This window comes from Argentina silus, assembly GCF_951799395.1.
Source record: "Argentina silus genome assembly, chromosome: 4".
Lineage (NCBI taxonomy): Eukaryota > Metazoa > Chordata > Actinopteri > Argentiniformes > Argentinidae > Argentina > Argentina silus.
The window spans coordinates 22,843,251-22,865,654 of NC_139658.1; the positions used below are offsets into that span (position 1 = coordinate 22,843,251).

The 22,404-nt window shown below is 48.8% G+C and overlaps 1 protein-coding gene and 1 pseudogene across 2 annotated transcripts in view; both read right to left on the bottom strand.

Moving 5' to 3' along the window:
* Positions 1 to 2,392, bottom strand: part of LOC310803578 (kazrin-like) — a 113,234-nt pseudogene extending 110,842 nt beyond the window's left edge. The window contains exon 1 of the transcript XR_014555090.1: positions 2,273 to 2,392. The product of XR_014555090.1 is annotated as a kazrin-like (transcript). The remainder of the gene's footprint in view (positions 1 to 2,272) is intronic.
* Positions 2,393 to 10,571: 8,179 nt separating this feature from the next.
* prdm2b (PR domain containing 2, with ZNF domain b) lies at positions 10,572 to 20,924 on the bottom strand. Its single transcript, XM_083668181.1, has 4 exons — positions 20,895 to 20,924; positions 18,926 to 19,039; positions 13,767 to 18,472; positions 10,572 to 12,854 (listed from the first exon to the last, which is right to left on the bottom strand). Exons 2-4 carry the CDS (start codon positions 18,942 to 18,944, stop codon positions 12,837 to 12,839), a joined length of 4,743 nt encoding a protein of 1,580 aa, XP_083524307.1. The 5' UTR covers positions 18,945 to 19,039; positions 20,895 to 20,924; the 3' UTR covers positions 10,572 to 12,836.
* Positions 20,925 to 22,404: the final 1,480 nt, after the last annotated feature.

Sequence of the window (22,404 nt, forward strand, 5' to 3'; positions counted from 1 at the left end):
CCTCAAAAATAATATATAATACATATATATAATATATTATTAATTAATATCAATAATATATCTGACAACCCAAAACAAATAAAAGCTACGTTTAGTAACTTAATAAACCAACATTGAAAATCACCAACAGAAACTTGCACTGAACAGCCGATTAGCATACTAACATTAGCTAGACCCTCCCGCACGCAGCGTTCAAGCTAGCTGCAGTGCAGTGGGACTCAATCAAGCCTTCATTTGCATAACTGAAAAAGTGCAACTGTAATCACCACAGTACCTACCATACCGTACCAGGGTAACAAACCTGTCATGATAAGCAATATCAAAGCCCTGGCAGCGAGTTGAAAGTGCCCCTCACTCAAAGCCAAGGAGAAGTTTCAGGCTTCAAATATGACATTTCTTGGAATTAGCCTGATAGGAGCGGTAGGAGTGGATCAGAAGGACTCGGTGAGAGACGTCTCCTATCTAACAGCGCCTATCTGCTCTCCCAGATACACCAGAAGAAGAGCCTAATCAACAGCACTTCAAAACCACGCACATTAAGCAAAGAGGCTTTCAGCGTTCCCCAGCCCAGTCAGAGGGAGAATATTAATCAGGGCCCTGTCACCCACAGACAGTAATACGCTCCCACATACCAAACACAGTTAATGAGTCCACAGATACACTCAAACAAAGAGCATTATTTATAAAAGGCTGCTCTTATGCAAAGAGGACAGAGGAACAGAGAGAGAGAGAGAGGCAGAGACACTCGCGGCTCCAATGACAATAGCGCCTCTCCACTGCGTAGACTTGTTCATGCTCTCAGATCACTCCTCCACGCAGCGTGTAAATAAATCACAACAAATAGACGCTTTGCTGCAGCACAGCTCATTACACGGGAACATGTGTCGTTCAGCTCGGGAGAAATGTTGAGTAATGTTCTCATTATCACATACAAGGGCAGTATAATGTTTTAAAACAACACATCGAGGGTTATTGAGTTGTTGGTATTGACTTTCTATTGAATCTTGACCCCGGGCGGTTTCTCTCTCTCTCTTCAGGTTATGGCCTCTTGTGGAAGGAGCAGATTTAGTACTGGAAGAAACTTGAGTGTGAGAAAGTGAAAGTACATCAGTTGCTTTGGCGGCATTTCATCTGCCCACGGCCCTCCTCATTAGCCAACATGTGTGTGTGTGAAGAGTCAGTTTATATTTATGGCAAGAGGGCAGGCATCAAAGCAAATGTGTAAGTTCTCGCTGCATGACTCCGTGAGTGAGGGACGGGGGCCTGATGGAGGGAGACCAAGCTGACACATCCATTCTGGAGGCGAGTCAATCTCCGTTCCGTCTCTCTCTCTCAAGGGAAATCTGCATTCAGGCTCTGACCACGAATATGGTTTAATAAGACATCATAAATGAGGCATGGTTGAGATCTAACAGTGCCCGTGCACAAGTTCATCTTCCTGAAAACGTAATGGATTCACCATTCAATAATTCAGCCATCAGTCTGGCATCTGTGAATGTCCCACATCCACTCTGTCATGTCTGTCCCTCCACCCTGACTCCTGATGCTCCACAATGCTACACAAAGCAACAACATCATGAAACTGAAAATAATTTCAGGTAAAAAAAAAAACAACCTCAAAATAACCAAGTACACAAAGGGGGGAAAAGGTGGATTCTCCACTTGTCACTTGCATTGAATTGTCAAACGAGGACAGTCAAATATACTTTGGGACAACTTTTGTGATCATGAAAACGGAATATGACACACACACACACCACACACACACACACACACACTAGCACACGCACGTACACACATACGCACACATACACATACACACGTACACACACACACACAGAACCAAAACAGAACCACACGCCCATGCTTATACTGCACACCATGTCTGAGAGATCTGCTATTGCTCGTATTAAACACACTGAGACCTGAACCTGAAACCTGAGACATCAACCCTGCTGTAACAGTAACAGGGATATCACTCACAGTCAACCAGACAGACCAGCCTCACGCACACGCACACGCACACACACACACGCAAAGGGCACCTTATCAACGGGCTCATAAACTCTGCTCCTACGTAGCAACATAGCGCTTCTATCTTCCTTCATTTCAACCTGCACAGAAACCACCCCTCTACTCCAAACACACTGCTCAAGGGCTCTAGTGTAGTACAGCATAGCTGATCCCACTGGATTAAAGCCTTTGATGCCCCCCAGCACCCGATAAAAAGAGACGGCAATAAGGGGGGGGGGGGGGGGGGGGGGTTACTCACTGGCCTGCATCAGCTGTCCCTGGCGTCCGAACACCTGGGAGAAGGTGGCGTGGCTGCAGGTGAGGCTGTCCTCCATGGCCGTCCTGTCCCAACGCCCCACGCCACGCGACGGGGATGAAGGTCGGCTACACTGCGTCATCACAGGAGGGAGAGAGAGAGAGAGAGAGAGAGAGAGAGAGAGGGAGAAAGAGGGAGAGAGATAGGAGAGAGAGAGGGAGAAGGAAAGTGAGAGAGAGAGATAAAGAAAGAAAGAGAAAGAGAAAGAGAAAGAGAAAAAGAAAGAAAGAGAGAGAGAAAGAGAGAGAGAGAGAGAAAGCTACAGAGGCTTGTCAGGGGGAGGGCTTCCCAGGTCTTCAGCTGTAGTAGTGTTGTGGTCAGGAGAGTGTGAGCTGTCCTGGAGTCTGGAGCGTAGTGCCTCTGCCCTCCGCTGGACCACCCTCCTCCTGCTGCTGCTGCTGCTGCTGCTACTGCTGCTGCTGAGGGAGAGAGCCACAGCCAAACGAGCAGCTCTGCTCACTGCACAGATAATGAGAAGGGGGGTGTGCCTGCCTGCCTGCTTGCCTGCCTGCCTGCCTGCCTGCCTGCCTGCGTGTGTGTGTGTGTGTGTGTGTGTGTGTGTGTGTGTGTGTATGTGTGTGTGTGTGTGTGTGCGTGTGCGTGTGCGTGTGCGTGTGTGTGTGTGAGTGTGGTAGAGTTCTTGGATGTGCTTGAGTGTAAGTGCGTGCGACAGTGTGTGCGTGTGAGTGTGCGTGTGTGTGTGTGTGTGTGTGTGTGTGTGTGTGTGTATGCGTGTGTGTGTGTGAGCGTGAGCGACCGAGAGAGAGAGTGTGAGTGCAGCTGCTGCTCCGACTGAGCTGTGATCCTGTGCTGTGTCTGTGTGAGGCTGACAGTGTGTTCCGTAGCTCCAGGGAGGCTGAGGGCAGAACAGAGCGGAACCAAGAGCCTGGTGTCTTCAGCAGGTGAAAGTCCCACCTCCCTCCCTCCCTCCCTCCCTACCTCCCACCGCCCCTCCCCATGTGAGTAGGCAGCACCCTCCGTCCTCTGGGCAAGGGTGGAAATATGACTGTTGTTCTCTGATCTCTTGAGCTCTCTCTCCTCCCCTTTCTCTCCTCCCTCTGTCCTCCCCAACTTCCCTCCTCCCTTTCCTCCTCCAATGACTATATCCCTCATTTGCTGAGCTTCGGCAGTAACCTCTCTCTCTCCCCCCCCCCCCTCTCTATCCCTCTCTCCCCCCTCTCGCTCTCTCGCTCCCTCTCTCTCCCCCAATCTCTCTCTCTCTCTCTTTCTCTCTCTCTCTGTCCTCCCCTTACTCTCTCTCCCTCTCCCCCCTCCCCTCTCTCTCTCTCTCTCTCTCTCCCTCTCTACATGCAAACCTCCACTATCCATCTTACAGTCTGAGCTGCTGCTGGGAAACGGATTTCTGCAACCCCAGCTCTTCATCTCTCCCTGGTGCTCTGTAAAGAGGGAAGAGGAAGAAAGAGGTTACGTAAAAGTATGAATTCTGAGTTTGTATCCCAGATATGAATTCTGTATTTGTATCCCAAAGGACCCTCCTTGAAAAAGCATAGTTGAAAACACTGGATATAAACTGTAAACTAGCACACAGATCACCCGTAGTATTTTTCATAGATGCAAGGGCCTTTATACTGTACAGCAAACTACTCTGTTGATATATTCAGTTATTGCTTTAATGAGAGTGTTAGAATTATTAAACATACTTTAATTAGGGCTGTAAAGGATCGGATTTCTTAAAGCTAAAATTAGCGACATGTGGCCAAGTAAACAAGCGGCGTTGTACCAAGGAAGCACGGTTCAAGCAATTAGCTCCCATTTGTCTAGACCTTTGGGAATGGGAATGGGAATGGCAATTCGCACTATTGATTTGGAGGCCATCATTTCATTGTTAATTTGTAAAGAACCCTATTACTCCCCCACTAATGGTTAAAGCACCACTTCTGGGCTTGTTGTCTAGAAATACTTAGAAATACTCTGACTAGGTGACAAGGGGAAACACAAGCTACGAAAAAAAGCATTTGCACATGAGATGAATTGGTAGATTAATCAACAAATAGGAATAAAATAATCAACAAATTTTTGCCGTCGACTGAGAGCCCTAATTTGAATACATTCTCACACGCAGTAATTGGAAAGATGCATCCAGATATTGAAAAGGGGAACATTGTGCCTAATCATTAATGGAATAACTGTGAATACATACCCTGAGATCCTTTCATTCTTGGGTACCGTGGCATTTACACAACCCGTTATTTAGGTGGGCGTTGGCATGGAAACCACAGTCTCAGGATTTCTGACACGATCAATTCCTACAGTGCAGTGAAGCAGACAACCCATAATAGTCCTCCGACTCAGCCTGCCTCCTTTCCCCTCAGATCCTGACCCTCCTGCAGGATGTCAGCCAACTACCGCCACGTAACAGGGCTATTTCCCTGCGAGCAAAACTTTCCCAGGAAGCCCATTGTCACGGAGAGGCCTCTCTCACACCGCTGCCCTGTCAGGGCGGACACACGGGGGACCTGGCGACAGCGCTCACATCCTCCCGGCTGTTTTGAAAGGAAACGGCAGGACACTCCGAAGGGCCACCCGGGGACATCAGCCGGGCGTTGGCAGGCCGAAGGCAGGTGGCGCAACAGGTGACAAGAAACGACTTGGACAGGAGAACGCAGTAGTGTAGGGAGACACACGTGCTGTGGTTATGTGAGTATTCAGAGAACCGTCGCACACCGACGCAGGCTAGCAGTTACCCGCGTAAAACGCAAGCGACTTACACCCACACCGACACACCACAACTGACGCCCACACCGACACACCACAACTGACACCCACTGACACCCACACCGACACACCACAACTGACACCCACACCGACACACCACAACTGACGCCCACACCGACACACAACAACTGACACCCACTGACACCCACACCGACACACCACAACTGACGCCCACACAGACACACAACAACTGACACCCACTGACACCCACACCGACACACCACAACTGACGCCCACACCGACACACAACAACTGACACCCACTGACACCCACACCGACACACAACAACTGACACCCACTGACACCCACACCGACACACCACAACTGACAGCCAACAACCATCAACACACTACCGCTGGTCAACAGGGACTCTCACAATGCTAGTGCTGCCAAACCGCTATTCTATGCTAGGTTTAAATTATTTTTATTTTTTTTAAAACACACACACACACACAACTTAAAGGGCTGAGTGATAAGAGTGATTAAATACTCAAACTTAAGTGGCTGAGTACCAACCGATTCTTTGGGATCTCTCCAGCTGAGCTCTGCCATGACATGAGTGATGACAAGAGACAGAGAGAGAGGATGGCTCTTCACTGACACCCCCTCCTAACTCAGACTGATGCCCCCCTGGGACTTACCCCCTCCTAACTCAGACTGATGCCCCCCTGGGACTTATCCCCTCTCTAACTCAGTTGGCATTAATGCCATTCTCTTTGAACAGGAAGGCAGGAGGGACACAGAGGGCTCTTTTTTGAGGACACAGAAGGCTGTGTGCTGTCATGTGTGAGAGCAGCAGTCATAGTCCTCTCTCTCTCTCTCTCTCTCACTCTCTCTCTTAGTAGGTCTCTCTCTCTCTCTCTCTCTCTCTCTCTCACCGGGTGTCTCTATCTCCCTCTTTCTCTCTCTTTCCCTCACTCTGTCCCTCACTCTCACTCTCTCTCTCTCCCTCTCTCTCTCTCTTTCCCTCACTCTTTCTCTCTCTCTCTCTCTCTCACTGGGTGTCTGTCTCCGTACGACTACAGACATCTACCACTTCACACTTGTACTGTGTAAGATAAGATAAGCTTTTATTGTCTGTTTGCACAGAAGTGTGCTTTAGGTCATTAAAAACACTGCTCACGTCAGGATATATTAAAACACAACAAACAAGACACATACATACTGTAAATCCAGCATTCAATTCAAATGATGTGTGGTTTGTTTAACGTGCTGTAGTGTCCTGGGCAGTGATGTGAATGTTGCAGCATGTACTGTATGTTCCTTACAAGGTTATCTGGACTCAGTGTCTGGGAAATGATTGTCCACACAGAGCCTCAGAAGAGTCTCCCCCAGCTAAGATTAGACACTTTCCTATCTATTGTACACAGGTTCACACATGCCTCACACTGGGGTTTGGGGTGTGAAGTCCATGTGGTTATTCTGAATGTTCGCGTACGTCAGTTCCCCCTCTACACAGGGGCTACAGCGTGTCAAGCCAAATGTGTGTGTTCTTGCACTTCTTAAATCTGCCTCTCCTCTCCCTTGCGTGGTTTATTTAGTGAGCCCAGTCCAGGCACAGAGATGCATGGGATTGCATTTTTATGAATCCGGCCAGGGCACCGTACACAGCAATCAGGAGTGAGTGCCGTGATATTTCATTCGGACAGCCAGAGCATGGTGCAGCGCTCTTCTCCACAAACACACACACACACACACACACACACACACACACACGCACGCGTACACACACACACACACGCACGCATACACACACACAAGCAGGCGTGCACACACACACACACACACACACACGCAGGCGTGCACACACACACACACACACACACACACACAGCAAAACACCCATAAACAAAAACACAGCCCCGCAGGAGGAACTATAAACAACAGCACTATGGCACAGGGGGCGAATAAAACCATCCCACAGAATAAAGGAAGACTCATCCTCTGCATCTAATCACACTCACACCCATAACATTCAATTCCTCTTTGGGCTGACAACCTGCAGGTCCACGGTCCCCACCCACACACGGTCCCCCCCCCCATACACGGCCCCCCCCCCACACACCTACCCAGTAAAACAAACGCCCCGGTGACGTTCATCGGCTCCACAGGGCTTTCCAGACCTCCTGTGATTGGGTTGTTGAGTAGCATGGCGCGTGGCGTCTCACCCCATCTGGTAAGTGGGTTTGATTGCCCGTTAATGTGTGTGACGGATGGGCCTTTCGCCAGAACTCGTCCGAGCTGACGCACGCATCGCAGGCCCAGACGGAGGCTTGGAGGGAAGTGTGGTGTTTATGGCAACGCAACACCAATGAGATGCAATGGGCTTGTATCTAGTGCTGCTACCCCGGGCCTCGTTTGGTACTTAAACACTAAAGGACAGGCACGGGACACACAGGATTTCACAGTGAGCGAGATGTACATTGTAGATGGAAATAGGAAATAGGTGTGTGTGTGTGTGTCTGTGTGTGTGTGTGTGCGTGTTAGAGCAGCATAATATATCCTACAACTATCAATATCTCTGTAAGAATATATTACAATATCCATATTGTGGTGCATCGCTGTGTAAACCAGGGAGTAAAGGTCAGTTAAAACATCAGAAATATCCATATTGCAAGAGGCTGCAATATTGGCCTTTGTTTGACACTCCCTCAGTAAAACAACAGCTCATGAGATGTGCTTGGCTCTTACGTGCACTCTTCTCTGCATGCATACGTGCACTCTTCTCTGCATGCATACGTGCACTCTTCTCTGCATGCATACGTGCACTCTTCTCTGCATGCATACGTGCACTCTTCTCTGCATGCATGCGTGCACTCTTCTCTGCATGCATACGTGCACTCTTCTCTGCATGCATGCGTGTGTCTTATTAGGTTTCGTATTCATAGTGACCCTTTACTATGACATTCGCTTTCTACCGTGTCAACAGGGAATAGCAGCCTGTTTGGTTCATCACAAGTCATATCGCAATGTCTAGCAAATGTATTGCAATATGATAGTTTGTCAATATTCTGTGTGTGTGTGTGTGTGGTCTCACTGCACTAGTGTGTGTGTGTGTGTGTGTGTGGTCTCATTGCACTGCTGTGGGTGTGGGTGTGTGTGTGTGTGCGTGCGTGCGTGCGTGCGTGCGTGTGTGCGTGCGTGCGTGCGTGTGCGTGCATGCGTGCGTGCATGCGTGCGTGTGTGTGGTCTCATTGCACTGCTGTGTGTGTGTGTGTGTGTGTGTGTGTGTGTGTGTGTGCGTGCGTGCGTGCGTGCGTGCGTGTGTGTGTGTGTGTGTGTGCGTGTGTGTGTGTGTGTGTGTGTGTGTGTGGTCTCACTGCTGACTGACAGAAGCAGTGATAGCAGAGACAGCAGGCGAGACTGACAGCGTGTCGAAACAATCATGACCATGTCAGACATCAGCAACAATGTTCCCACCTCTAAACGGATGTGTTCGCTGTCCATGTCACCCAGACATCCAAGATAACAACCCCACCACGAAAGAGCTGTGGTGCATCGCTGTGTAAACCAGCAAGTAAAGGTCAGTTAAAACATCAGACATGTCGCCATAGTGAGGGTTAGCTGTGTGGGATTACAGGGCTGCCTTCAGCTGTGGCAGTGAAGTGTTTGCTATAAATGTCAGCCTGGAACTCCGGTTGAGTGGGATCCCTCCTGTTCATCTGAAGGCTGATGCATCTTGGGTGGAGAGGAGAGGAGAGGAGAGGAGAGGAGAGGAGAGGAGAGGAGAGGAGAGGAAAGGAGAGGAGAGGAGAGGAGAGGAGAGGAGAGGAGAGGAGAGGGGAGGGGAGGGGAGGAGAGGAAAGGACAGGGGAGGAGAAGAGGGGAGGAGAGGAGAGGAGAGGAGGAGGAGAGGGGAGGAGAGGAGAGGAAAGGACAGGGGAAGAGAGGAGAGAAAAGGACAGGGGAGGAGAGGAGAGGGGAGGGGAGGAGAGGAAGGGACAGGGGAGGAGAGGAAAGGACAGGGGAGGAGAGGAGAAGGGAGGGGAGGGGAGGAGAGGAAGGGACAGGGGAGGAGAGGAAAGGACAGGGGAGGAGAGGAGAGGGGAGGGGAGGAGAGGAAAGCACAGGGGAGGAGAGGAGAGGGGAGGGGAGGGGAGGAGAGGAAGGGACAGGGGAGGAGAGGAGTGGGAGACATGTGGCCTCTTTTGCAGTTTGAAGGCTGTAAGTGCTTATAGTGGTAATGACAACTCTGACTAATTATATATGAATATGCCAGTCCACTCAGCTCCCAGGGTAGATTAGCTCCCTGATTAACCCTAAACGTACATCTGACACCATGATGCTGAACAAATCATCTCTACAGTAATTGTGTAAGTGTCCATTATGAGGCTGGCTGGACTGCAAATGCTCTAAAGATTGCACCAATAACTCATTCACAAGCAGTGGAGGCAGAAATCGGATTTACCATGCCGTTCCATGCATTCCAATGAGCCTGTCCTCCGATTTCTACCTCCGCCAGCCTCCCGTGGAGGGGGACAGTTCTGTATATCATCTTGTTTAATCCTAAACGTTCTTTTTTTTTTACGCATAATGCTGAACAAATCTCTACAAAGTAAACCTCACAGACTTTGTGTTGCTGGGCATTAATTTATACCCCTGGTGTAATTGTCTATTATGACAGTTACTGCCATATTACACTGACTAGAGGGTGCAAATGCTCTCATGATTGTCTCAGTAACACAAGCAGCAGAGGCAGAAATCCCAGGGCAGTCTCATTACAATGAACCTGTCCTCTGATTTTTACTTCCACCAGCCCCCACTGTTCAGAAGGTATCATCCATATGCAGGGGCCTAGGGGGGTAGGGGGTGGGGGTGGGTGTGGGTAGGGGGTGGGGGTGGGAGGGGCAAGGCCATGATGAGATGGCTCACATAAAACTTACTGACAAGTCTGCTGCTCTCAAAATAGACCCAGCTCACAGCAGCTAGTCTGTTATGGGGCTCTGGTCCTACGACACCAGACTTTATACCCTACTAAAACATGTCCACATGAAAACGTAAAGAGGAAAAAATGTAAATTCTCCATGAAAAATCGTTCACATTCAATGTGCTAATTCTTCTAACCTGACTGCCCTTTAATTAATGGAAGTGATTTTCTTGTTCTGGGCACAGCCTTGCAGCGAGACCTTCAGCAGACCAGGTATTCCAGTTTTACAGCTGACAGCGACAGAGCTGCTTTCCTGGACCACTGTTTTAAAGAGGATTCATTCAACAGCAAGCCTGATTATATCTCTGGGTAACGGACTAGCATTCACAACATTTCTACCTATGGGACTGCTGAATGCACTGAGTCATGATTATTTCATATCCTTTTCAAGTCACTCTCTTTGACGTGACCTCCCCCCTCTGCCTCAGGGGAATAATCAGTCTGCTTTGCTTTGGCAAGTCAGACCCATACTTACATAAGTGCATTGCTGATTTACAGTGGAATAAGTAACTTTCTAACTGCAGGAAGATTTAACTAACGCATAAAGCACACATAAAGCAGTATGGGACACAAGTGAGGCAAATTGAAAAAGTCTTTAATATGTCAATTAGAACAATATGTTTTACATATGAGGTCAACAGCAATATTTGTCTTTTGTTCATCCTCAAACATTTATTAGAAGATTCTCCATTCATTTCACCCACGGAGAGAAAATCATCCAGAATAGCAACGCAGGAAGGCAAAACATACAAGATGAAGACGTCCCAAAGAAATATCATAAATTAGCTTTATAATATATAGGCCAATTGCAATTGCTTTTTCCCAAACATGCTACAAGCACTTGAGCCCGACTCCTCTCCTATAAATCAGTTTGAAAACAGAGATGGTCCAGGATAAACAGTCGGGGGGGTGGGGTGTGTGTGTGTGTGTTGGGGGAGGGGGGGGGGGGTGTAAACACAGGGACAGACAGGAGAAAGTCCCTCTGAAGCACATCATGGGATATGGGACTCCTCCACACAGAATACTTTACCCAAGTTTGTCATAAAACATGTAACACTGCTGTACATGTTGCTCATTAAAAAAAAAAAAAAAACATATCCCTCCCCAAACTAAACACCCATGACTTGACTTATTAGGTAGAGAAATAACCGGCAATCAATGATCTCACTGTGGCATGCTCAGCCTAAGAGAACAAGACATACACATACAGTGTGAAGCAACTTTTCAAGGATATCCTTTGAAAACGGAAAAACAGTGGCTAATGCTCCTCTTGTCAGGCACCAACAGACACACCTAGACACCCTCATTTACATATCTCAAACATCAACCCTTGTTTGGCGTCCCATGACATCATGCTGCTACAGATCCATGCGTTTGACTCATTCGTACAGGGAAAGGCGAAGAGCAGGGACTTCTTCAAACAACACAAACACATTTTGAGTGTCTTAAACAAGGAGGGGGGGGGGGGGGGGGGGGGGAAATGTTATAGGAAAACTAGTAATTTAAATATTTTTCATTTAGGCATCCTTTCAGTTTCAGTCATGCGTTAAGCAACACCAACGCAATCCATAATTCACATTTAAAACCCAAATCATTTAAGGACTCACACTGATCGAATTAAAACAGAATTTGGCAGAATGAGGCATTCTTCGTAAAGTGCTTTCAGATAAGAAGGGGGCTACTCGTACAGTATGACACATCAAAACGTGATTCAACAATACAAATATGGACACGGATAAGAGGGAGTGACTGCTTTTTTTCTCAGTGTGACTGGTCAGTTTTCTCAGTGTGACTGGTCAGTTTTCTCAGTGTGACTGGTTACTGTGTGGAAAACAACACCGTCCCCATTCCCTCGCAGAGACGAGGTGTTTGCTGAGCATCGTTTGTGTTCTGACGGGTCACACCGAAAGTAATGCTTTGATAAGAGACATGAAGAATGAGGAGAAACCATGCCACTGACAAATACAGACATTAGGATAGAGACCGCGAGGGACACAGACACAACTTGTAGTCTATAAAAACATTCCCACAGGCGCACTCCCTCTCTCTCACACACAAACACTGTTCCTGACGACCAATTTTAAGAGTAAAAAGCTGTTTCTGTCTCGGGTTCACAAGCTAATAAAAACAAAAATAATAATAATAATAATAATAAAAAAAAAAGATTATAAGAGATATTCTACAATGTATTCTCTATGGAGCATCACTTTAAATGAAATATACATATTCATTTGCAAATCATTTGTATTAATTAAAGTAGGTGCAGGACTTCACATGAGACATACAGACGAGGATCAGGGTTCCATCTAACTACACCGTATACTCAGCAGAACATGCATTATGATTCAGATCGCTAAAACCTTGGAGATTTCAACAACCAAAAAAAGGGAGAAATAGGAAGCGAAAGAAAAACACCAGACCAGTTTTTGTGAACCGATATAAATGATTGCCATTTGCAATATATCAGTTTTTAAACTTAACGGATCTCCCCCCCCCCCCCCAATGTTCAATGTTATGGGTCAAAGTCATGACATACAATATATATATTATATTAATTCATTGTCATTTACAGTCTGTTAATGGTTTTTTTGCAAGGCTCAAATCCAGGATGAGTGTGAGGAACGTGGGGGAATGGGGGGTGGGGGGCTTCCTTCTGTTCAGACAACATGAGGGGGTGTGGGGGCGTCCACATCCTGTGACTGAGCAGGTTCACTCCTCTCCCAGGTCCTCCTCAGTGCTTGTCCAGTCCAGAGGACCCCCATAGAGGTGACCCCCCACCACCACCAACAACAACACACCCCCAGGAGTTCCTCCACAACGCCCCCATGGCTCTTCCCTCCCGGCTCATTTCAGCAGTGACTCCTGGAAAACACACAGAAACAAACAAACACGGTGTAACAATCCCTTGTCTCATTAGCACAGAGGAGAAGCCTGCTCTGTGGCTGGATATACGCCACAGACGCTGGTGAATAGAAACATGACTCACGTTGCAAATGTTCGCTCAGGCATCTTTTGAGTGAGGATTATTTCGAAATTTGGGAGAAACTTGGCACAAGGGCTGTGACGATCATGGAATTTGGGGTATTGGTTGATCGTGATGCATGTGTGGGTGGGGTGTGTGGAGGGGGGGGGGGGGGGAAGGGCACTGAAAGAAATGAAGAAGTTTTTTTTTTTTCTTCTTTTTTTGGTGCAGTGGAATGATGGGAATGGGAAGCACGGTGAATAAATAACCGGGTTCACAAGTATAAGTTCAATACCGAGTACAGATACAAACATTACTACATCTACCGTGACGCCTAACTATTATTACAAATTAAGAAAACATTCCTCATCAAATTCACATGCCAGGTTGGAGAGGATTAGAAGGATCAGGAGGGATTGTAAAGTTTTGAGGGAGAGAGCGTGTTAGAGGCAGGAGGAGATGGAGACACGCTGGTAGACTGAGAGAAGGAACAGCTGTTCATAATCTTACATTTACACTACTGCCATTGGGTAAAGTACACGACTTGAAAATAACGTAGAGCTATAATTTGTTGAAAGAAATCATGTATTAAAACTGTTATGGTGGTATTTTTTGAGAGGGGGGGGGGGGGGGGGGTGTTCGTGGGCGAGACCCAAAACAGTCAGCTACACGGTTCCACAATTAACCTCAGAGCCCTGTTGAACGAGTGCTGCGATGCATATCAAATTCTATAATTCTACCAGACACTAGGACTTGTCAAGAACATCGAACAGCTGCAGCCCTCGTTTGACAGTGAGTGGGGGGCACATTACCTGGGGCTCTTTTGGCTCCTGGCCAGCGACGTCCTCCGTCTTCACCTCCGCTGGCGCCGCCGTAGTGCTGGTCATCTGTAGGCTTCTGGTGACCGGACCACCGACCCTCTCCCTCGACCTCAGGGAGAAGCGCTCCTCTTTCTTGGGCTGCTGCGGGGGGGGCGACTTCACCTCCGCCGCCGCCTTCTTTGGCGCCACCTCCTTGCCCCCCATACGCTGCATCCTCATGGCCGGACGCTGGGCGGGAGTGTCACTAGGGGGGGGGTCAGAGGGGTCGGAGGGGGTGGGAGGTAAGGACTGAGCTTGGCTCTTTCTACCTTTCTTGTTGGGAGGAAGAGTGGCAGTTGGGAAAGAGGCTGGCCTCTTGGGGCGCCCCGGAGCGGCGGCAGCTTTTCCTTTACTTGCCTGGGGGGCTTCGACCTCCGCGGCTCCAGAGCTGCGAGCCCGGGTCTTCCCCAGGGTTTTGGGCGCTGGCTCGGGCTCCGACAGCTGGATTTCAGGGTCTGCGGTTCTCTTTCGGAGGCTCATGTTTTTGTCTAGAGTTGGCGCTGCGTCTGCGCCCCTTTTCTTAGCCTCTGCTGCTGCTTTCCTGCCCTTCCTAGAGGCAGGCTTCATGGGACAGCTGACTGCTGTGTGTTTACTGAGGCTTGCTGGGTAGGTGAATTCTCGACTGCAGTGAGGGCAAACATGGACCTCCTGCTGCTCTTCCTTCTCCTCCTCCTCCACCTTGACGGAGGCCTTCTTTGCAACAGCAGCAGTCTTATTCCTCTGAGAAATTGCCTTTTGGACTAGCTGGTTTTTCTTCTTGCTGAGGGCACTCATCTTGGCTTTACCAGGCGGCTCTTGGTTAAAGTTGAGCCTCTTGGGTTGCCCCATTCTTCGGAAAGCGTTCTGCCCCGCATTGGCAGCTGAGGCTGGCGAGAGGACGCCATTCTGAGGCTTCACGATCTGCCTGAGTGGGATGGGGTTTTTCTTGGGTGTATAGCGCCTCTTATCACTAGCGTTAGCGCAAGCTAATATGTGCTTGTGCAGCTCGGGCATGTTATCGAAGCTGTTTCCGCACTTGGTGCAGCGGATGGCCGTGCTGAAGGTCTGAGGGATGTTGTGAGTGGTGAAGTTGGTGGCCGAGGCCATAGAGCCCGCAGGGGTGCGGTTGTGGTAGGGGAAAGGGGGTGGCTTAAAGCTGGGGTAATGTTGATTAATGCCTAGGCGCACGTCTGGGCCTTTAGGCTTGCCTCCCTCCGAGGCCATGATCTTAATGGTTGTGTACAGCTCTTCGGTTGGGTCCTCTGGTGCATCAGCCTCATGCTTGCCGTTCTCATCAGGCTCCTCTTTCTTCACAACGGACACACCGGGGGACGCTACCTCCACAGGCGCCTCCGATGCTGGGGTCGAGGGGCTACTCTCCTCCTTGGCCCGAGCCGGGTCGGTGTAGTTCTGGGGCCTCAGCTTGCCGTTCTCCACGGCCGTGTGTGTGCACGCCTGGCTGGGGTGCAGGTCCTTCTGGTGCTGCTGGAGGTTGCAGAGGAAGGCGAACTCCTTGGAGCAGGCGGAGCAGATGAAGATCCTGCCCACGCCGTGCAGGGCTGTGCGGTGCTCCAGGAGGGCGGAGGCGTCCTCAAAGAGCTGCACGCAGAACTCACACTTGTAGGGCCACTCCGCCGCGTGCTCCAGGATGTGCTGACTGAGCTCTTTGATGGAGCGGAAGGGTTCCTCACACACGTTACACACAAAGCTCTTACAGTACGTCTCTGATTCATCCTCTTCTTCCTCCTCCTCCTCTTCCTCAGAGGGTTTGTCAACAGCAGCAGGTTGAGGAGAAGATCCAACGCCACCAGAGGCAATGGCAAGGTCAGCCGGCTCATCTGAGTGACGGGGTTCCTCTTTAATCACAGTACTAGAGAACGAATGTGAGGACACTACTGAGGGAGATGGGCTATTTGATACGGCGGCAGGAGAAGGTGAAAGGACAGATGAGGATTCTGTCAGGGATGATAGAACGGGGAGGTCAGCTGGGGATTTAATCTGTCCCCCGATGATCAAATCCACAATTTGATTCATTTTATCATCTAGTGAGTGCTTGTTCAAAGTCCTACAACCTTTAAATTCTGTTGAGGATAGCCGGAGAGGGGCAGCTTCAGATACTGAAGTGGTCTCTTTAGAGGGACTCGATACAGTTTGACGATCTGTGGTAGATGTGTGGGGAGTGGGGTCTATTGGCTTAGTGATACGGTTGTCCTCTCCATAATTGTGATTAGCTGCAGCTAACAATGTCTCCGCCGTGTCAGACAGGACCTCAGACGAGCATACGTCCTCGTCCACACCATGGTCAACCGACCTGGGGGACATTTTGGGAGACAGGACAGGGAGGGAGTTCAGCGTTGGGCAGTCTGAGGGCTGAGAGAGAGGAGAGCTGGGCATGCCTGGAGGGGAGGGCAGGATGGGGGGAGGAGGTGTAGGAGACGCCAGGCTAGAGGTGCAGGGGGAGGCAGGGTTATGGATGGGGGTCAGAGAGGGGGGAGAGGGATGGGCTGACTCTGGAGCCATGTGGGGCGAGGGACTGTGAGAATCTGTGCCTGCACCACTGCCTACAGTGTACTGAGAATCAGGGCTTCCCAGGGCAGAGGAGCCCTCCTCCCCTGCTGGGGTCAGGCCAGCGTAGTCGTTCATCAACACCTTCTCTAGCATGCTGGTGTTGGGCTTCTTTTTCTTGGCGAGGGGGGGCTGTGGCGCTGGGCTTCCCTTTGATTCTTGCTCCACTGCACTACTTTTCCGATGCATGCTCAAATCCAGCACCGAGTCCCCAGGCACCTTGCTAAAGCTGTCATTTCTCTTAGTCACAGAGCTGGACAGGTCCAGGGGCTGCTGATTACACGAATTCCCTCCACTCCGAGAGGCAGACCAGCTGCATGTGTCCTTTCCTGAAGGACTCATAGTCTCCCTCTCATCCCTGCTTGACAGGCTCCAGGCTGGAGACATGCTGTGGCTTTCCAACTTTGGCACCTTGAGGGTGTATGAGCTCCCGGAATCTGTCTTACAGCCCTCTGCTTTGAGAGCTGGGCTGAGCTGTGGAGACGAGGGAGGAGAAGCCGTCCTCCTCTTAAATCTGCCCGAGGCGGCAGGCAGTGATGTAACGGAGAGTGGGGGAGCTAGTCTGTGGCCTTCTGCGAGCATGGCAATGGTGGTGGGTTTCTGACTGTCCTGAGTCTGAAGGAGCTGCTTAAGCTTGGGGGAGAGATAGATGGTTTTCTCCTTTTGAAATGCTAATGTGTCTGTGGATTGATGGAAGAGATTTCCCACTAACAAGGTGGATGAGGAAGATGTCGAGCAAGAGGAGGAGGCGGAGGAGGTCCCAGTTTCAGTCTCCATTTTAAGATTGGGCATGAGCGGAGGAGTGGACGTTCTCCTTTTAGACGTCGTCTGGCCTATGTTGGAGATCTGCTTCACAGCGCAGGTTCTGGTGTCCACTTTGAGAGCCTGGCTGATCTGGTTAGGGCTGAGGATTACCGCATCGAGACCAAACAGAGCCGCAGAGCTGGAGTCCACCTCGATCACCTCACAGCTGCTGACTGAGCTGGTGGACAGAATCTTGCCGTCAATGTACAGGCTGAGGTTCTCGGAGATGTTGTTGGATATGTCTACCATGTACTCCCCCTCGTCCTCCGTGTCTGCACTGGGCACGTAGACGGGCGGCGGGCTAGCGTTGGGGGAGATCTCAGGCTGGCGCTGCTGCTGCTGCTGCGCCTGCTGCTGCTGAGACGAGGTCTCCTGCAGTAACATGCCTTTCCTACGAACACCCTTGGGCAAAAGGTGACGCTCGTGGATCCGGCGCTGGTGTCTGCGCATGTTGGTGTGGGTGCCGAAGGCCTTATTACAGTACTTGCAAGGATGGAGCTCCTTTGACTCTCCGTTCTCATCTACTATAAAGGGCCGGTCACCCTCAGCCACGGAGTCCTTCCCAGCAGCCTCAGAGTTGTGCTGAATCGAGCCCCCAGGGAGTTGGGTCCCCATGACGAGGTAGTGGCCGGAGGCGGGGACACAGTCTGGGCTTGAACCGTCGGTCGGCACCAGTGGACTGAGAAGTGCGGCGGTCCCGGCGAGCGAGCCGGGCCTTTTCTTAGGCCCGTTCTCGTGCCTCCGTTCGTGCCGCCGCCGCCCCACCTGCGAGCCGAAGGATTTGCCGCAGTAGCGGCATTTGAAGGTGTGTGTTTGTTGGTTTGCAGTGGCGTGGATGTGTGTGTGGCGCTCCAGGCCCTGTTTGGTGGAGAAATGGCGCTCGCAGTGCTGACAAGGATGCGATTCTCCGTGGGGGTCACAGTCGAGATCGGGGTCAGGATCAGGGTCGGCCTCTGGTTCAGGCTTAGGTAGGGAGGAGGCAGGCTCAGTCTCATGTTGAGGGCTCCCAAGGACCTCCTCACCAGGGTGGTTATGGCTTAGCTGCAGGTCAGGCTGCTCACTCCTCTCAACTGGGTCAGCTAAAGCAGCAGCAGGAGGCATTTGCTGTGTCAGCGGTTGCTGATGTTTCTCTGGGTCCTCCTCCTCTTCTTCGCCCTCCTCCTCCTCCTCCTCTTCCCCATCCCCATCCTCTTCCATCACTGCAGAGACGGGCTGGATTTGGGACAGGTCATTACTCCCCATGGGAGAGGGCTCCTCAGTCCCCTGCGAAGGCTCTGGAGATGAGGGTCTCTCGTCCTCCTCATTTGGACCTATAACAGAGAGGTTTAAAGGTTAAATCCGTCATTTAAAATAGATACAAATATTTGCTTCAAGTTATTCTCAAACAAGTAGCCTAATTGATGCAATTGAAATCCAGTCAATGTAATATGCTAAGAAAGTCTCATGATTTTTTGTAACAGACGTCACCATCATGATTGCAAGCAAAAGTTAAATCTGAGCGGTTGTTAACTAACGGTAAATATGTTCTGATTTTGCCCAAGGTTTACTAAGTTTGCAGGTAAGGTCAATTTACCTTTAATTATCTACCACACTGACTCTCTTTTGTTAGAGACACCTGTCTCCAGTGTTGCTTACATCTTGCAGTTTGTGATGTATCGACTTTCATAGCGTACTGAAGTTAAACATACTCATGAAAAACCTGAACTCAAATGAACACACTCTCAAATGAACAGTATCAATATCCACAATAATGGGACTAATACCTTCCTCCGTATCCCACATCTCCGTGACAATGGGTTTGGTTCCACCCGTTTGTTTGGGTCCACGGAATCCACCCAAACCAGCTTGCCTGGCTCTTTCCAACAGCTTTCTTCTGGCTTAGGGGGGGAAACATACATCAACTAGTAAATACCTAAAATAAACAATAATTTAAAAAAGAGGTGGAGACACGCCTAAAAAAGTAGAGCTACTACTCTGATAAGTGGAAACTAGTTGGGGGGGGGGGGGGGGGGGGGGGGGTTAATCTATATGCAATAAATACGCACAATACATTCTCTTGGTGGTTATGGTGTAGGCCTATATCCCCCCCCCCCCCCCCCCCCCCCCCCCAAGCAGGAGACCATTTTGAATTTGGATCCCAGTCTGCCTGTAGAGACTAAGCAGGCACCCAGTCATCACTGGAGTGGCCGGGACAAGGTCATTTGGCCTGACCTACAAAGGCGGAATCATGCCACTGAAGCTCAGTCATATGAAATCATTCTGCTACCGGCATTTAAATCTAGAAAATACTTTTGCTAACATTGAAGCCGATTCTATTCCCAACAGACTACTCCTGTTTACGTCACATCGGATCTGCCATAGTACAAGTTTAGTGTTGTTGACCATACATTATTGCATGCTCCAGGTTTTAGCAAACAGTTGACTACACATCTACACAAAGTTGTCAATTTGATACAAGTTATGCATGCTCAATCTATGAGAAAAATATGATTGCCAACAGAAGAGCATCTATTGCATAATTTAGTTGCAGCACAACTTACTAATCATTAAGGATACTCAATTGTCAATAACACATGCTTCTATCGCAAAAACTCAATTATACAGGCTAAACTAGTTAGGCTACCAACATGATTCAATTCTCCTTCTGTAACAGTGTAATATGAAATTAATAACACATGAAAAACACTCGATTATGTAGTGTACCTTAGGCCTATCTATACCAGTACATGGAAAATGCAAAACCACCTAAGCAGACCAACTCAACACATTTGAGGAAACACCTATCCTGGATAACGACTTTGTGTAGAGGAGGAAGTGTTGGACTACCTAGTACTGTAGAGAACTAAACGTGTGTGCAACTGCATACATCCAGGGCCTACCCGTCAGTTAGTCTGCACTAACTTGTTAGCTAGCTAAATGTTTACACCGCGCATGACATTTTAAGATTGCCACTTTCATCGGTTTTTGCCGCACAGTACAGGTTTTCTGATCGGTTTCTTTACTCGACCCGACACTACGAACGACTGCCACCACCCTTGCCTTTCACGGGATGTCTGTCACGTCCGTGTCTTGACCTAGCCTGTTAGCTTGCGAACTAGCTAGTGCCTACCTGGTTTGACAGCTTTCTCCTGACAGTGTTACAGGAGTAGGATGATCGCCAACAACAAGCATGCAACATTACCTAACGTTACCTACTGCTTTTGATGAGCATCAAACTAGTTAAGTCAGTTGGTTAAGTCATAATTGCATGACATAGCATGGCTCACAAATGGGTTGCAAGCATTTCGAAGTCTGGAAAGGTCACATCCTAGAAAACGTCACGACGTTAGCCAGCAACCAAATGAAGCTGTCTGGCTAGCTTAGCCTGGCAGGCTAACGACTGTACTAGTAAAGCTGGTTAGCTAAAACTGACAGATCACTCATCACATGTTGACAGATCACTAATCGCGTGTTGTTATAAACAGATAAATCACGTAGGTTGCTAGCTGGCAGGCTATATAGCACAGACTACGAGCTACTGTAGAAAGTTGTCAAGAAATACCCACATATCGCTACAGTTAGCTAGGGTAGTTAGCTTAGCTTATCATGGATCTCTAACTTCGACTGCACGGCGAAGACTGGAATTCGTTCGCTTGCTGCTATGCAGTACCGACTAGTATCGGCGAAGTTGGTATATCACTCAACGACAGGCAAAAGTAAACAGGAATATAATTCATGGTGTGCACGGCTCACCTCGCTTTGCCCTGGGTGAATTTTTCTTGCTCAGACTGCTGGCTCTTTCTTCCTCCAATGCAGCTGTTATCTCAGGGTTGTCTTCCCCATTGTACACTAGCAGCTCTTCGCCTGGCCCGATTGGCTGTAACAAGGAAAGAGGAGAATGGGCACCAATCGGAGACAGGCTTGCTGAAAGACAAGAGGCCGCCGTGGGTCGACTGTCAAGTCCCAACGAGGATGGGGCTCCTGACATCTTCTTGGTCAACTCAGTTCACACTCTGAAACTTTGTTTGTATCAGTATGCATCATTGAATTCGTTGCATGCTGCGTTGCTTATAGCTCATGTTATATGACCTAATGCTAACTACACCATAGATCGCATAAATAATGGGAAATGTGCGCTGAATTTCATGACAAATTATAGAAAACCATAAGTCCTGATTGCTATGGATAAGATAGCACTTAGTAAAGTTATAAATGTGGAAATGCTTGGTCTAAATGGCCAATTCTCTTACATTTACCTGCAGGTCATAGCATTAAAAATAACTTCTGAATCAACAACAAAACCTAATGTAAAGGTTAGCACTCGTTACTACTGTTTTGGCCTTGTATTTACTAGAAATTATTTGGTCCCATAGGACATGGGTAGCATACTTTCTGATACTTGGGGTACATCAAAGAATTCAACGCTTGTTATAATTAGTCAAAGAAACAAACAAGTAATTTGGTTATTATTGTGCAATTACCTTTTAACCATGTTATTACTAAGTAATTTAAGCCCACAGAGATAATGGTAAAATGCCAGAAAAGATTTCTGGTATTTTTTGCCTGACCTCCGTTTCCACAGGCCTTGATTTACTGATTCACCTGGGTCACCCTGCTTACACAGGGTGGAATGCAGGTAAAGTGGGAGGGGAGAGGTGGGGCCCAAGACACATTGTAAGTCAATACAAATGAGCATACCTGCATTTCCTTTGACTGTCTGATTGATTGTTATATTGCAAATAAGCCTGCTGTTGTGTTTTACATATAAATGCTTTACAATTTCAGTTCACTGGGAAGACATTTTTTGTAAATGTGACAAATAAAACCTCTGGACTCTTGAGTCTTGAAAGTGCAACCTGAAACTGTAACATACATGCAATCACATCACACATTATGTTTACAATCACGCCTCCAAAATTGACATGGGGCCACCATTCTGCTCTACTACTATTAGAGGAACTATTATTTGTGGTAGATAGCCTACCATTGTGAGAATAGAGCATCTGTCTCTTTTGGACCTACCCTTAAGACTTTGTAGTAGATGGCCCGGTTGACCTCCAGGGGGTAGAGGTTCTGTTCCTGTGTGGAGCGGGCCCAGTTCACGTACCGCAGCCAGTTCCCCTTTAGTGGGTCTGTGGCATCCACACACATCCAGCCCCGAGCTGGGAAATACACCTGGAACAGGGCACAATCACAAAGAGCACATTATGAAAAACAGATCTCTAGTCCCCTGGGTGATTTGCTTTAACACTGGGTGAAAATG